The sequence below is a fragment of the Monomorium pharaonis genome, chromosome 8 (genome assembly GCF_013373865.1).
Source record: "Monomorium pharaonis isolate MP-MQ-018 chromosome 8, ASM1337386v2, whole genome shotgun sequence".
Lineage (NCBI taxonomy): Eukaryota > Metazoa > Arthropoda > Insecta > Hymenoptera > Formicidae > Monomorium > Monomorium pharaonis.
The window spans coordinates 1,411,214-1,427,265 of record NC_050474.1 but is presented as its reverse complement, the minus strand read 5'-3'; the positions used below and the strand labels follow the sequence as shown (position 1 = coordinate 1,427,265).

Here is a 16,052-nt window from a genome sequence, read left to right as displayed (position 1 = left end):
TTCTGTAAAAACTCTTGCATATAAAAATTAATTTGTACAAATTACTTAATACATGTTCTGACTTATTACATAAATTCCTTAAAATAATGCAAATATAGTCCCTACATTTTCTGACTAATCTTCCCTGCCTAAAATATTGGGTCACACGTGTGACGTTTGCTAGAAATGTGAAGTTATACGAGTGGACATCTGTCCTCCAATCCTTTGGCCAAGCGCCACCGAAATTTGGAACATAAAATAGTATGAGTGACGGTAAGTTTTCTACTTTGTCACGGGAATTCACAAGCGATACTTGCATAATAAATACATGCGAATCTTGGGATGAAAATCATTTATCGAATTCAAATATCGCATAATAAACGCCTTAAACAAGCAATAACGACTGTCGAATCAAATTTCAAACGCGAAACGATAAATTTTTGCTTGTTGGCAAAATGAAAACTCCCTTTCCTCTCATACATAGAAAAATGTATTTTTCCGGAAACCGGTTTGTAGTAGGACACGACCGACCCTTATGAATTTTATACCCAGTGAAAGGCAAACGTAGCGAATATATTCTATTATATCTCGGTTTCAACGCGAACTTTTAATTAACGTAAAAGGTTTATTTTTTTCTTGAAACAGAAGCCAACTGGTGTCTGTATTTCAACAAAGCTGTCTTATTTACGCACAAAATTTAAGATTTATTTTTTAAATTATATATTATATATATGCGCAGACAATAAAGTGATACGATCATAAAGATATGATTCTCTAATAATAATTCTTATAAATTTTGGTCATTTCAATTGCAATGACTGCAATGGTTATATTTCACGTCGACTTTGTTCGAATAATGCATTTATATTTTTATGTTTAGGTAAATGTGTGCGTAGGAACGTCAAGTCCTATCCACCAAATAATTTGTGCGGTGGTGTTTGTGTGAGGGGCCACCGAGAGGCCGCGGCAGAGGGCTTCCGAGATGAGCTATGAATCTGGGCTGCCTGGTAGCCTCTATCTTTGTTCTTCAGCTGCTTCAGCTGCCATCGATGCTCGACGCCTTGCCTTCGGTCGTCAAAATTGGTAAGTTTGTATTTGGATAGTTTAATTCGCAAATGAGTTTTATCTTTAAATCGTTCTTTGATAACAAATCGTCACGATTCAATAAAACGACGAAAATACACACGCCTTCAAAATCAATATTTTTTTCATAATATTTAAACAAACTTGGTTTAAACAAACTTGGATCTTAAATAAACGAAAAATAGGCGAATCTCAAAAAATATATTTGTGCGAACTCTTCTCACTTGACTCTATTTAAATAGGAAAATAAAACACATTGTTTCATCGTAATATGCGTTGAGTGATTAATGTCAGCCGTGAATATACTGGAAAATGTACGCCGTTAAAGTTGAATTTAAATTTTATCGTTTTAAAATGAAGCTAACTTTAAATTTTAAATTATTCTGCATATACATATGTGATTTTCTGATGGTAATTTTGAAAAAAAACAAAAGTTTGTTTATGCGTTTCAATTGTATTTCAAATAGCGATCGAAAATTATTCGTTTACTGTTCACATTGTTCTGACAAATCAAAATTGTAATACCATTTCTTACTTCTTTTACGATTGAATCAGTTTATATCAAGCGAAGAAAAGTTTGCCGAGCATCGGACTAGACGCGCAAGTTGATATCTTTTCCTGACACTTTCCGAGTTGCATTCCCAAAAACTTCGGCGTACCTAAGAGCCGCTTCTCAATCTTTTCTATCAAATCAAACTTTTCTAGGAGTTGCCCCTAGGTTACGCTTGTCGGTATTGTCTCCAGCAATAATTATTGTACTCAAAGCACGTATGGCTCTTGAAATACTCTCTCGGCTTCAATTTTATCTACCTTGTTTTTACATTCTTTTAATTACGATATCATTAATATTTCTTTACCTTAGTAATTTATTAAAATAGATTAAATATATATCTTACATATTAATTTACACACACACACACACACACACACACACACACACACACGCACGCACGCACGCACGCACGCACGCACGCACGCGCGCGCGCGTAAAACTAAATCCACATATTAAAAAAAATATTTAAATAATTCAAACGTTTGATCATTTTTATTATATTTCGAATAGAATTGAAGAGAGAAGAAAACAGTATATTATTTTCTTTTTGACATATCATAATGTTATCGTATTTATAGATAATTTAGTCGCAAAATTCACTTACGTAACATAAAACCGGATGTAGTAAGTGACACTACTGCGGGCTTTCTTGTAACCATAGCGTTATAATAGAGATACGTCAGCTACCTAGCACATCAGATTACAGGCTCATAATGCTCGAACATCCGTTATCGTGTTACTAATGAGAGTCCATTGAGTTACTTGATGGGCCTCTTGTGCTACTAGTATTTGTCTTATAACATTTTTGTTCGATATTTCTTATTAGATACACGAATCAAGATAGCGAGATACGCGATTAAAAATTCTCGGCAGAATGTGTATTATAATTACTACGCTGCATGACAGACAATTTAATTCTTTGTTTTATTAATTGGGTTATAGAAAATAAATAATAAAAAATTGAATTTCTTGAGAAACGTAAATTTAGTTAAAACAGTTATATTTGTTAATAACTTTTATTTGTCAATTACTACTTGTAAACACATTCTACTTTGATGCTTAAACTATAACAACATTGAGTGTTTAACATAATTTATGTGATTAAATTTCCCAATAGCTGTATTTCAATTATGCATTTAATGATTAATAACCATGTAAAGTGATACCTTTGCACTAATGCAATATATCGCAGAACGTTTAATTAACTTAAGTAAAAAAGAAAGGGTCGAGAGATTAATTAATTTATAATTATACTTAAAATATTTTTCAAAAGAGAAAATGCCGATATTAAAGACAAAAATTTAAAAAACTATTATATATGTATTGCTACAGCATTTCTAAATAGTGATAGATATATTACTGTAAAATAATAGCTAGATTTCTGGCCTGATCCCTACGGATAGTAAGCAGTAATGAATTTCGTGTATTTGGTACTGTTACTGTTAATTAATGCGTCTGGTGTAAACGGTCGTAACCGTACAGTTGAATTTGCTGTTAAATATGGATGACCGGGGTAAATTATTAGTAACATTGTGCAGACAGGCACATGTGTGAAATTAAAGAATATCGCAATGGAAAAATCATAATTATTTGTAGTTAAATAGATACAACTTTGAATAATTAAATCGAATTTATTATATATATTGATTATACGCACATTTTGTTCGTCAATTTTACGAATTAAATTTTATCCCGGCAAATAAATTCTCGGGGGTTCTCTCAGTTTCTTCTCAAAGCGTTGACTCTCGGGATAATCCAATAAATCGGAAGAATGTTAACATCCGAATGCAAGAAGACAAACGGAATTCCAGTAATGGTTCCACCGTAGCTTCTGTTTTCGCGATAAAACAGTTAAATTCTCTCTCGAGTAAGCCGACAGGCCCGAGGAATTTACGCAGACAACACGTACATAACCGCGGGACGGTGTATCACCCTGAAACGCGATATTTGTCTCGCGTCGTAACCTCTTGTTCCGCCTTTTCATTGAAATTGGATTTCTCGCCGCGAATGCCCTCAAGGCGCCTTGTAACACGTAGGACGTTTAGACAGCGAAAATGGATACAAAGATAAAGAGATCACACGGATGCAATCCGCGATGTAATGACGGAGGTGAGATAATTTATCCCTCCCCCCTTCTCTCTCTCTCTCTCTCTCTCTCTCTCTCTCTCTCTCTCTCTCTCTCTCTCCTCTAAATTAATTCAAACCGTTCCTCTCTCCTTTATCGTTACAATTGAAATCTATCCTTTTCTTACAACAATATTATCTCAACAAATGAGATTTCTAATTAGGAAAACAATTAGATATGCAAGAAGATACACGTGTTGTCGACAAAGTTTTCTTATTAGATTTTCGCATGTCTGAGATAAGAAGAGTAAGATTTTCCAAATCTTATTCTTTATTTTAAATGAACTTTTTTTTTTGTTTTAGCAGTATTTTATAATTTATGGATTATTATAAAAATATTTAATATTAAAGATTGTAAATCTGCAATAAACGATACTTTTTTTTGACATATTTGATTTGAAAAAATCGACTTTACATTAGAGAAGATTACACGTGAAAGACAATTCGTTAAGATTTGAGGCACTCTGTATGACAAAATACTCCGTAAATGAATATAAGATAATATTATCCTACTTTCTTATAGAATTCTTGTGTAATAAATGGCCCGGGCGGTAATTAATTGTCAACGTGGAGTTTTCTAGACCAAGCTTTGCTGCCCCGCCTAATCAACGTCCGTTAATTTGATGGATAAATAAGGGTAGGGAATCTTGTGGAAAGGTTTATCACGATAAATCGTTCTGGTGAACGTCCTTTACTCTTCAGCGCATCTAGTTGACAAAGGACACCGCGAATCTAAATGATGCTTGAATAAATCGGTTTCGCTGATTAATTAACGTCGCACAAATGAAATAGCCCGCAATTTGTCGGTGACAACAAAATGTATATTGAATATTGTTTACAAAATTAATTGTTATATACTTAAAAGCTTTTGAATTTAAATATTTCACACATTTGTTACTCCAATTTAGTTAACATAGAGATTTTGATTAATCTGTTACGCTATATATAATACTTTGTTTAATTTTACTAATACACGAGAAAATTTTATAAAACAAAACAATTTTCAGTTATTCTTTCGACCTTTTGATTTTTGCATGAGAAGTGGTTATGCAGTTTCACTTATTTTACATGAGAAATAACTTGTAAAGCTGTGTATAACTTTCCTAATAGAAAAATATTGGCAAAATTTTTCCCGCTGTTTTAAACTGCGAACGAGTTACTTCAACATCATAAAGAAACTTTGAAAAAATTGAAATAAAATATTGCTACGTTTTATGTATTCTGTTTAATTATGGGCATCGCAAAAGGAATAGTAATATTCTAAAGTCGATGGCTCCGTGGAACTTACGATGCAGAGATTTCTTATTCGTTTTATATGGCAAAGTTGCGTATCGAAGAAACGTTTGCAAGTCGCGGATTCCGTCGAAATCGATCGGACCACCGCACCGGCGCGAAATACGAGTAAAAAGAGTCGCACGGAAATGCAGGAAATTCACTGGTTAATCGTCCGTATTCAGCCTCTCGATAAATCTTCCGGGTACAAGTCTAGCCCCCTTTTAAAAGAAAACACGTCAGGCCGGAAGGAAGACTCGAGACCACTCATGCATGCTCACCATTCATCTGCAATGCGAATTTCATCCATAAGGTGATTGTAACATGAAAGAAGCTCCCTTTTATATCACGACTTACGTTCTTGGCGGTACTTCGAAACCGCATTACTTAGTAATCTTCTTATTAAAACGACGTTTTTGAACAAGGCTGATTCTAACACATCTTTTTATAATTAGCCATTATATTAGGGCGGCTATCGCTTTTATTCCCTTGAGCCATTAAATGAATAAAATATGGCAAATTATAAGATCCTTGGAAAGCATTTCATAATCGCGAAAGCGGAAATGCAAACACGTGGCATAATTTATCTTTCGCGTCTCCTGTATTCTGTACAATGGGGCACGCGTCCACGCATACTTGACTTCATCCGTTTCACATCCCATATTCATCAAATCTTTGAAGCAAACAATATTCCGTAACAATATCGTATCAAGGGCGTGCCGGGATATCGCGTTTGTCACGCGAGGAAGAGGAAAATCCGGCTTTTCCCGCGGGCTTCCTCCTTCCTTCCCCTGTCAACGGCGAGTGACGAAAGAAGAGAGTGAATAAATGGAGCCGAGTAACTTCCACACAACAAAGGGAACTCCCGACAGTTCTTTCTTTCCTCTTGCCTTTTCTCACCGTAAATCTTGAGAGTCTCGACATTTTTTTGCCCGCCTTACTTGTGAACATCTTGCCAGTCCATAATTTTGTCACTTGCCCGATTATTTTACCTCGCACAGAGATTTCAACTATATCTCGTTTTATTATCAGTGATATAATGAGAAAGCGAAGAGGCAAATTCTCGATAAAAGTACGTAATTGTATTAGCCAACTTCATTTGCGGCTTGGATGAACACGCTACTATCCTTTGATTAATTTCGAGATTAAAGCTTTAAACTTTTCTTAAGCTTTTCGAATTCTCTATTTAACGCTTTGAATGTAACAGTAGAATAACAACATTAACGCCGAATTCTTAAGTGTTTTGAGCTCATCAAAGCGTATTATTATAAAATTAAGCGTAGTATTATAAAATATAGTTTAAATGTTGCAAAACTTATTATATTTATCCTATTAAATAATTTTGAACAATATGATGTTTGTCGGAGAAACACAAAAATATTCTTAATTAAATTTAATAATAAAGCTAAATTTAAATTTAATTAAATTTATATATTGACTAAACAAATAATATAATGTAGATACTCTTGAATCTTGATGGAACTTGAAGGAATTTTAAAATGAAATTATCAATATTATAGGATATTACAAAATTTTCCGAATTGACTTTACAGAATTAATAACTTTTTTAAACTTAAAAATAAAAAAATTATAATATTATTATGATACGTTCACATTACAGGATAATTTTTTAATTTTTTTTATACTTAAGTTCACATTGAGTATCCTGCGATTCTTACACGTACTTTAAACAAGTAGAAAAATTCAATTCTGTAAAGCTAATTCACTCAAATGCAAAGACTTTTGTATACTGTAATACTTATCATTAATTCCGTCACTTTTTAGGATTCCCTTAAATGTCCATCTAATGTTTTAGCATCCATTTGTTTATTTCTGATTGAGTCACTATTGAATCACTAGACAAACTAGCGTTTGCTATCTTCAGTGAAAAGTGAGGTTGACTACCCCGACTGATTGTACATGCTGTAGGAAATCAGACTACAGTGGTAACGCAATAAAAGACCTGAGAGGGTGGAAACATATATGTCGGGAAAGAGAGAAGAAGAGAAAGAAAACAAATAGGCAAAAAGAAAATAACGCGAGAAAGGCGAGTAAAAGAGTAAGGGGTGAGCGAACCAAGGGTAGATACGACATCGTGGCGCCGACGAATATCAGTATCTCGAGAGCTTTCCCAGATCTTGCAGCTTTTATCTTGCGCACTCTCTCTTTCTCTCTATCTAGTATCATCAACGTGATATCTTCACCGCAACTTAGCAACGCGTTACGTACTCGTTTAGTTTGCATATTTCATCGCAGTTGAGAAAGTTAGGCGTCGAATTAATTGCCGACCGCTTGAATTCGAGAACACGAGAGAAAATCTTTAATGCTCAGCCCTCGAATTTGGTTTCCTGCTATTATTAGAATAATTTACGCTGAAAGTTGATCGCATATTTATTCTACAATATCGCGTGCTATGCAAAACGACTTAAAATAATTTGTATAATATTTGCGTACGAAAATGCAGTTTAACTGAAAGAATTTTTCTTGTTTTTAAATACTTTTTTTAAATATGGGAACGATTTAAGATTGAACTTTAAACAAATGTTTGAATATTTTAAAAATAGATTCCTGTTTTAGAATTTATTGTTATATTTATATAATTTTTTTATTTTAAAAAATAATTTTTTATCTTGTACAAATGTTGCAATTTAACATCGTTAAAAATATTAAACTTGGAAGTTGGAATCACTATTACTTTAAATTGTAATCGATAATTTTATATCTTTCTAAACTAAATAAGAATCGAATTAAATTATATTGAATTTGGATTTAGTGAACTTATACGTCTACGAGAATGTTTATTGATCAAAGTATTCATTGGAAGGAGTTGAAAAATCATGGAAATCGCTCAGTAAATCGTGAGAGAGTGGCAACGAGTCCGTCCCGGAATAGTACCAAGAACGGTTGTCGAACGGCGAGGTAGAGCGTCGTAAACAGAGGAATGCTCTTAATAATTTCACGATAGTCGGGGCAAACGGAAGACTCCCCGATTCTCTTTTCTCATGTACTTTCCCTGGGATTTTCCCCACGTACCCTCGATCACCTCTCAATTCCTTCCTCCACTCAGCCTGACCCCCGTACTACTTTCTGTTCCGCAGCTTCTCAAACTCCGAGATTGAAACGTCCGATCCGAATCGCGACGACTGGCTGCAAACTTCCGAGACGATCATAACTCATAAGTATTTGCTCTTTCCGTCCCTGATTCGTCCGTTTTCCTCGCATTCACCTTTTCTCAGTCATCTTCCTTTTTCGTCGTGTGTACATATTAGGACCAGCAACCATGAACATGTTATTTCACATAGGGCCCTTCAGATAAGTTAATATTCTATTAGCATTAAATTAAGGGTAGATGATGAACTCACGTTTTGATGGAAAAAGAAGATCGGTAAATGGACCCCTATGGATGGTGTAATCAGAGCGCTGACTTAGCGCACTGATTCAAGTTTGTCAGGTATATTTACGTTCGTAGCTAGCAAAAAACGAGAACATTTCTTCGTTTTTTTTCTATAAAATTATCCGTAATTCTTGAAGTTTTGCGTTTAGAAATTACGTGTCTAATTGCATTTGCTGTTTCTAAATTAATTTATGCACACGCAATCGTTAATCTGCCAATTATTGCGTACTGCAATAATGCCAGTTTGTCTCAACCGAACTGCTATCAAAGAAAAATTAATCTCTGGAAAAGTAATATTTAGTAAGTTTTCGATTATATGTGTCTTACTCAAATGAATTTCCGTTCATAATTTTTTCTGAAATAAACTTTATTCCAGTCATTTGAATTCAGTCGCGAGATGATTTTCGAATAGTCATTAACGAAATTTCTTTTTTAGTAAGCCATAAGAAAATTTGAAGAAAAGTCGCACGTTTTGTTCTTCGAATTTATAGCGATAACAAGTCGATTATTAATATCATTTATTCTTATTATCGACGAAACCACAGAAATATTAATTTTACTTTTCCGCTCGATTATACTTTAGGTAATGTTAATAATATTTTTAATCATTCATGGAAATTTTTTTCCATCAAATGCTTTATGTAATGTTCTATTTTTCCGCTTCACCTAGATAAGAAAACGAGACTATCTTGTACACACACACATACACACACACACACACACATGAAAATAACATGGCTGACGATGCCAGACATTTCCGTAAACAGGTAAAGAGATCGATAAAGATACGCTAAATTTGTCGCATACTCAGATTTTCTCTGGTTTTACATAACATTTTCTCACCTGAACGCCTCGCTAGTATGTGATATTCTAGATACCATTTCTCGAGTCATGAAAATTTTGCATATTTAAAGCTCTATTATAATTTTTATATAATGTACTTATATGTGAAAAATACAAGGTTTTTACTTGATTATTAAAAATTGTGTGTTATTAATAATTAATTTAAAAAAAAAATTAAAGAAGAATTAAATAACACTTTTTTTACTTTTGTTTTCTCATTTTAAGACACATTTGGATAATTACAAAAAGTGCAATTATGCTAGTTAATCGAAATCTTCAAAACGATTAAGCGAAAGAAAAAATACAATGTTGATCTAACGAAATCTCGATTATATAAATTGTAGAAAGAGATAGAGACAACTCACACGTAAGTGGATTACAAGATAGCTTGCGAATGTATCCCCAAAGTATTTGAGAATTGCACGCATTCTCAGTATTCCCAGAGCACTATCCAAATAATATTTGTCGATACACCAGAGAGCAAAAGGAGAATCTGCTGAAACTTGTTTTTCAGGACATAATCGGGTCAAGAATAAATCGAATCAACAGCGCATGTATATCTGGAACGATATTTTAGAATATACAGAGACAGTAGTAAAACTGGAACGAAAACAGATAAATGTTTCGTACGTAACCTGAAAACCTTGAAGTAATTTTTGCCAATTCTTATCTTTTAATTATCTTTTTTATTGTTATAATTGCAAGGTTAAAAAATGTCTTTATATTATACAGAATTTTCTCCTTTAGAACGTTTTCCCTAACTCCGTTCCTGCTATTATGATGAACAAATAATAAACATTAATTAATAATTTTCATATATACATATACATAAATTATTATTTCTTCACATAACATGAATTCTACAAAAATATCCTAGCAAGTCAGGTAAATATAAGCTTCTATAAGCCTCACATATTTGTGTAAAGTCGCAAACTTTTCTCATAGATTTTTCCAAGTTCGATAGAGATACGCAAACAAATGAATTTCTCTTGGCAGAAAAATAGTTCAGCGAACTCAAGTAATATCCTCTCTATAACGAGGTTCGTCGCAACCGGAAAGTCAATAATAAAATATTTGACTCCTGGGAAACGTCTGATGATCTTAACGATATCAAAACCCCATTTCACGTTGACTAGATGTATAAACTATGGTCGATATTGTTTTACTTTGTAATGTTTTTTTGATTTATCGAATCGAAATGGATCGACTCAATTCCCTTGTGTATTCTTAACCCTCGATTATCTTGACATGAATAAAGTAGCTAAGATGCTGTCAGATACGACTAGCCTCCTGTCGATCATAACATCTGGTGATGGTCTAACTGATGGATTATAGAGCCATTAGTGTTGTGGATATCATATATATATAATCGATATTCCGCAAGGAAATCTAAATTGCCTAAATCTTGGATCATCGTTCACAATTGTTACATTAGTGTCATGTTAGCGTATTAAATTATTTATTGAACGATTTATTGGACATTAATAAGACAAATCTGAATTATAATACAAAACATTTTTAAAGTTCATAAAAATGTAGTCTTATATATTTAATTAATCAAGATTTATAATTCTTCCATTACGTTTGTTATTAACATGGTGAAATTTTTCTTATAAAAGTTGTTGTTTTATACGTTCACACATTTTTACCTTTATCAGTATTCGCGACGTAACAAAGTTGCAATTGCATTGCAACCAGGACCCAAACGCGACTGGAATCCGGTCTGAAATACAACCTGTCGGCTTACTCTGATCGACCATAGTATTTCCTAGAGTGTCCAAACATAATCCTTTTGCGTAGAAAAAAGCTGCAGCTAGGCATTGATAAGTGCTTCAGTTTTTTACGTTCAAAATTTATTTTCAACAATTTAGTTGACAGTATGTCAATCGGAAATTGGATAAAAATAAATTCTTTCAAAAAATCTTCTATATGTAAGTTTTAAAACACATATTGTGTTTTTGTTAATAACTTTATTTTTTTATGCATAAAATATAGCTATAATAATATATTTTCTTATTTTTGATCACGCGCCGAAATATTCAATAAATTCTTAAATTGCCAAAAAACAATAAATCTAAACAAAAGCTATAAATAAATGTCTTAAACGAACAAATACTATATTTTTAACGATTGAAAGGCGCGTACGATAAAATCCTCATTGTTAGATTCATCGTTGGAAATAGACATACATTTTACAAAACAATCAGTTCAATCCTTTGCAAATTATTTATTATACGTATAACAATACATTAATACGCATATTTATCTATATGTGACATCATGTAATTGCAGTGTAATAGCGTGAGAAACATAAACTAGATGTCATGTATGGAATGGGTTTTATCAAAATGTTTAGAGTCATGAGGCCACTGGCCGCATTTAGGGAGCTAGTTTGACGATAAAGCTTCATTTTACCCATTCGTCTGTGCTGTAACAAACTGGAGGGGGCAATGATGGAGCGCCGTCGGGGGTGTAATGAGAGCTATACACGAGGGTCATAATGCGATTACACCCGGGGCTTCAGCCAACTACCCCTGAACCTGTCAGATTTCCAACTAACCCTTCGCATAGACTAAATAGTCTGTACTCACTCTGAAGTTGCTTTGAAGAATTATCGCTCAAGAAAATGATACTTCTTTGTTTCAAATGCCACTTTGCGTTTACGTATGACGTAATTTTACATTAGGAACGTTCATATCCAAAACTTCAGAGATACAAATGGACTTGAACGGACTAAGAACTAAAACTTTCTTCAAAAAGCATAATAATATGAGTTACTTATAGATCGAGAACGGAATTGGAAGTGAGGCAAGTCCCTGAAAACAGACAATTTTCTTAATGCCTCTTTTTAACTTTCTTCCTTTCCCCTTTTGCATTCTACACAATATAACAAATGACTTGAAACAGAAAAAAGCATGAGACGATCTTTGTATTTGGCGGACAATTTGCATTTCTCGTTTTTCAATCAATAAATAATCGTGCTCGCTGCGTCATTTGCATACTTCTGACAATAATGCTGTTGCTTTTAAAATATTAAATAAATAGCAATATTTCAACGGGACTTTAGGATTTTGATACTAAAAAGTATTATAAAGAAATAGAACGAACATAGCTTTCGTTAGTTTTTTATTTCTTTGTTCTCGAATGATTTTGACGCTTCTGCAAAATCGAAGTCCAAACAAAACATTTTTAAGACAAATTGCATTCAAATAATGCGAAATACAATAAAAGAGAAACGCATTTTTATTTCTTTGAAAGATCGTGACAGTTCAAGGGAACGTGCGACGTAAGACATGACGATATACGGCAAACCTCAAACTACATTGCTGTCCGCACGTACATAGATATCCCGACTCTTGCTTAAAAGAATAGTAGGAAATAGTAAATATTTTTCGAGGAAGGAAGACATATCGTTTTCTTGGTAGATACTGTTGGAACTCTTCCAATCACGAAGTTCGAACGTTGACTTACGGACGTCCATCAAGTCGGGTTATCACAGATGAAAGTGCTATTATCTAAGATAGTATTCTATCTTGTGCTATATATTTTTTCCTTTCTGTAAAAATTCTTTATTCTATTTTCTCGAGCTGCTCTTTGATATAACAATAATCTGTTTCTAATCAATTAAGTTTGCATTTAATAAAATAACCTGGGGAAGGTTTGGCATGAATGACAATATTAATTCTTTGGTGGATGAAGCCACTCTAATACACTGATAACGTCAAGTAAACATACATTTCCACGGAGATGAATCCATTAATATGAAATTGTTTCCACTGTTATTTGAGATAACTATGAACTCAAGGGGAGACAATGTCGAGACAAGACTGTTTATGCGTTACTAAGTGAAATCACACACATTGTTTGAAATTACTACACAAATTAATATAACATGAATATTTGAAATTTTGTTCATCATTTACTTACAGAAACCTTTCTATTATCTCCAGTATTACGAGTTATACGTTTGTTAGGTAAAAACGTATATCGCTTAAATTGACATTTTTCTCGAAATGGCTTTCTCTGTCACTAATGTGTCACGTATATTTCTTTGCGGAATTTTTCTGAATGGACGTGCAGCAAATGTGCATATCTCTGAGCAATTTTACGCGGTATTACTACGATCCTTCAACCTTCGCGATGTTCCATCTTCTTCACTTTCTATCCCTTAACGTTATTATTATTAGAAATATTTGCAAAAAGTGTTCCGAAATTTTTTGTTTTTTAATTATCGAGTAAAACGTGGATAGAAAAGTGTTACTAAATAGCGATCAGCTAAATCACATCTCATTAATATTTTATACTTATTTGAAACTACAAGTTACAATTTCTAACATGTATTTGACCACAAATATCAATACAAATAGGAAATTAAAGATTATTAAAGATAATCTAAGTGATATGCAATTTACATAATACATATTTGATCTTATAAGATCAAATGCAAATCAACAAATAAAAAACACATGTACAAAATTTTTGTATCATAAACTATAGTTTAATTAAACGTTTGGTATTCAATTTTGTATGATAAATTTAAATTGAACTTCGTACGACTAATTACTAAATTCTATCTTATTGATGTATGTACATATATTGAGCTGTTAGTTAAACAGTTTTATTGACATTCCTCAAATACTGTTTGCTATCTCTCAAAATGTTATATCGGTCCGAAGACGTTATTATCATGCAGGGTTACTTCGTACACATCGCGCATCACTAAAGTTTGCACTTGCGCGCGAGACCAACCACATTAATCTGGTACAACCGCATATTGCATTATTCAACACTACATTCGTACCTACAGTTTGAAAGTGTGTCCGCCGCGGCATTAGTTTGCCAGCGCGATGCGTTCGATACATCGACAATAGTTTCTGACTATTGAGTCGCTATCTAAACTGCAGAATTATTCATCGAGTGTTTGTTTTGCGAATTGTCTACCGAAACGACATAATCTATAAATTTTAAGTAACATCACATTTAATTACATTTCTACAAATTTATGAATTACGTCTACTTGTAATTTTATAAATATCATATAATATAAAATCCTTTTCTTTTATCATGTTATTACATAGTTGACTAGAGAATATTAAAAAATCACGCATGACTATGATATTATTGATAATCGATCAAAGTGAAGGCATAAGACTTACGAGTTAAAAAAGGTATAAAACACATACAAGCGCGTACTAGACGAGATATTTATTAACTTTCATGAAAGTCTGATCTTTCATGCTAGGATACTGCACAGCCCAACATTATTCTTTTCATATATGATCGATTAATATCCTTTCTCATTCTTGCTAGAAAGGAATATTGAAAATGTTAATGTACGAAAAGATTTTATATTATTACAGATGTGATATTTACTTTTTTTTTTGCGATTATGTTGGCTTCGACAATAAAGCTAATTTACAACGATACAAAAATGAATGCTAAAGCTTTGTATATTAGACTATTTAATTTTTAATAAGATTCAATAAATATTTTAAATAATGATAAATGTATTTTTAATGATCAATGCGTGTATTACCTCAGAATCGAATAACTTACATAATTATAAGCTGAAATTGATATGACAATTTCTTAAAAATTTGCAACGTCATACTTCGAGTCTAAAAAGACTTCTTAATGGCGTCTAATGAATACAATTATTTTTCCTAGAGAAAAAAGTATTCTAGAGCGTCGAAGAACGAGAAATCGATTATAGTTAATCTTGGAAGGGCCATAGCATTTTATGTGGTTATGAAAGGAGGAAGGACTCTCTATAAATGAATTATGGCAATCGGTTGTCATCATGAAGACCTCGTAACGGGAACGCCGATTGTCGACCATTAATTCAAATACCTCGCTTTCTGCCCCTCTATTAAATTGGCGATCGACTTTTCCTGCATTTCACTAAATTAACTCGTTGACACTTCAACTTCCTTCCGTTTCTTTTTCTCCTAAATTTTTTTTGCTAAACCGACAAATTCCATTTCCGTCTTTTCGTTTAAAATTCACGAAAATCACAATCTAATTTAACTTGTAGAAATTATACCTTTAAAGTTAGTTATAAAAAAGTTCTTTTAGATAACATACAATTATTTTAATGCTATTATTATTATATGTGTAAATTCTATTTGGTTATTCTATTTTAATATATACATGTGAAATTCTATATTTTTCTATATTATTGAGGAGAAAATTTATTTTCTTCTCAATATTTGTTAGAACTTTTTACCTTTGACTTATCAACGTGAACGACATCGTTCGAATCTCATTGTTCCGATGTGTTCAGATTCGATTTATTTAGCACCACAAAGTATCCTCGCAGGCAGTTTCTTTTAGGTGCGAGCCCGCTCGCGCTAGCTACAACAGATTGGAACTTACAAAACCCTGATTCCGTATTCATGGGAAGCATGAGAATTCTCTCAATCTCGACGTGGACTCAGATTTCGGAATAACACTCGCCGGAAGACCTAGAGCTTGTTCGACTTGCAGTCGAGAGAGCGCCGATAGAATTCGGAAGATACACTAACAGTTATTAGAATATTATTGAAAATTATCTTGCAAATGCTACTATATTATTATTGTAATATTATTACATAAAAATATAGTTTAATATAAAACGCAATTTTACGATAATTTACAGTTTTCTTATCACTATAAAATGTTACGATATAATTTATGAGAAATGGAACTATGATTATTCTATTGAATGTTCTACTTCCAAGTAGATATAGTCATTTAAGCTCCCTTTGTTATCTAATAGCTCGATCACGAACTAAGTTCTCACTAAATTTCAAACAATCATAACTT

The 16,052-nt window shown here is 32.8% G+C and overlaps 1 protein-coding gene and 1 long non-coding RNA gene across 5 annotated transcripts in view; one reads left to right on the top strand and one right to left on the bottom strand.

Annotated features, from left to right (window-relative positions):
• LOC114254302 overlaps positions 1 to 16,052 on the bottom strand; it is a 137,319-nt gene that overhangs the window by 26,773 nt on the left and 94,494 nt on the right. The gene's annotated exons all lie outside the window — the stretch shown is intronic.
• The window catches only part of LOC105840633 (glutamate receptor ionotropic, kainate 2), a 113,923-nt gene that overhangs the window by 5,048 nt on the left and 92,823 nt on the right, over positions 1 to 16,052 (top strand). For all 4 annotated transcript variants that reach the window (XM_012687623.3, XM_012687620.3, XM_012687621.3 and 1 more), the window contains exon 2: positions 860 to 1,062. In XM_012687623.3, coding sequence (XP_012543077.1) covers positions 969 to 1,062 — 94 coding nt within the window. In that variant the 5' untranslated portion in view covers positions 860 to 968. The remainder of the gene's footprint in view (positions 1 to 859; positions 1,063 to 16,052) is intronic.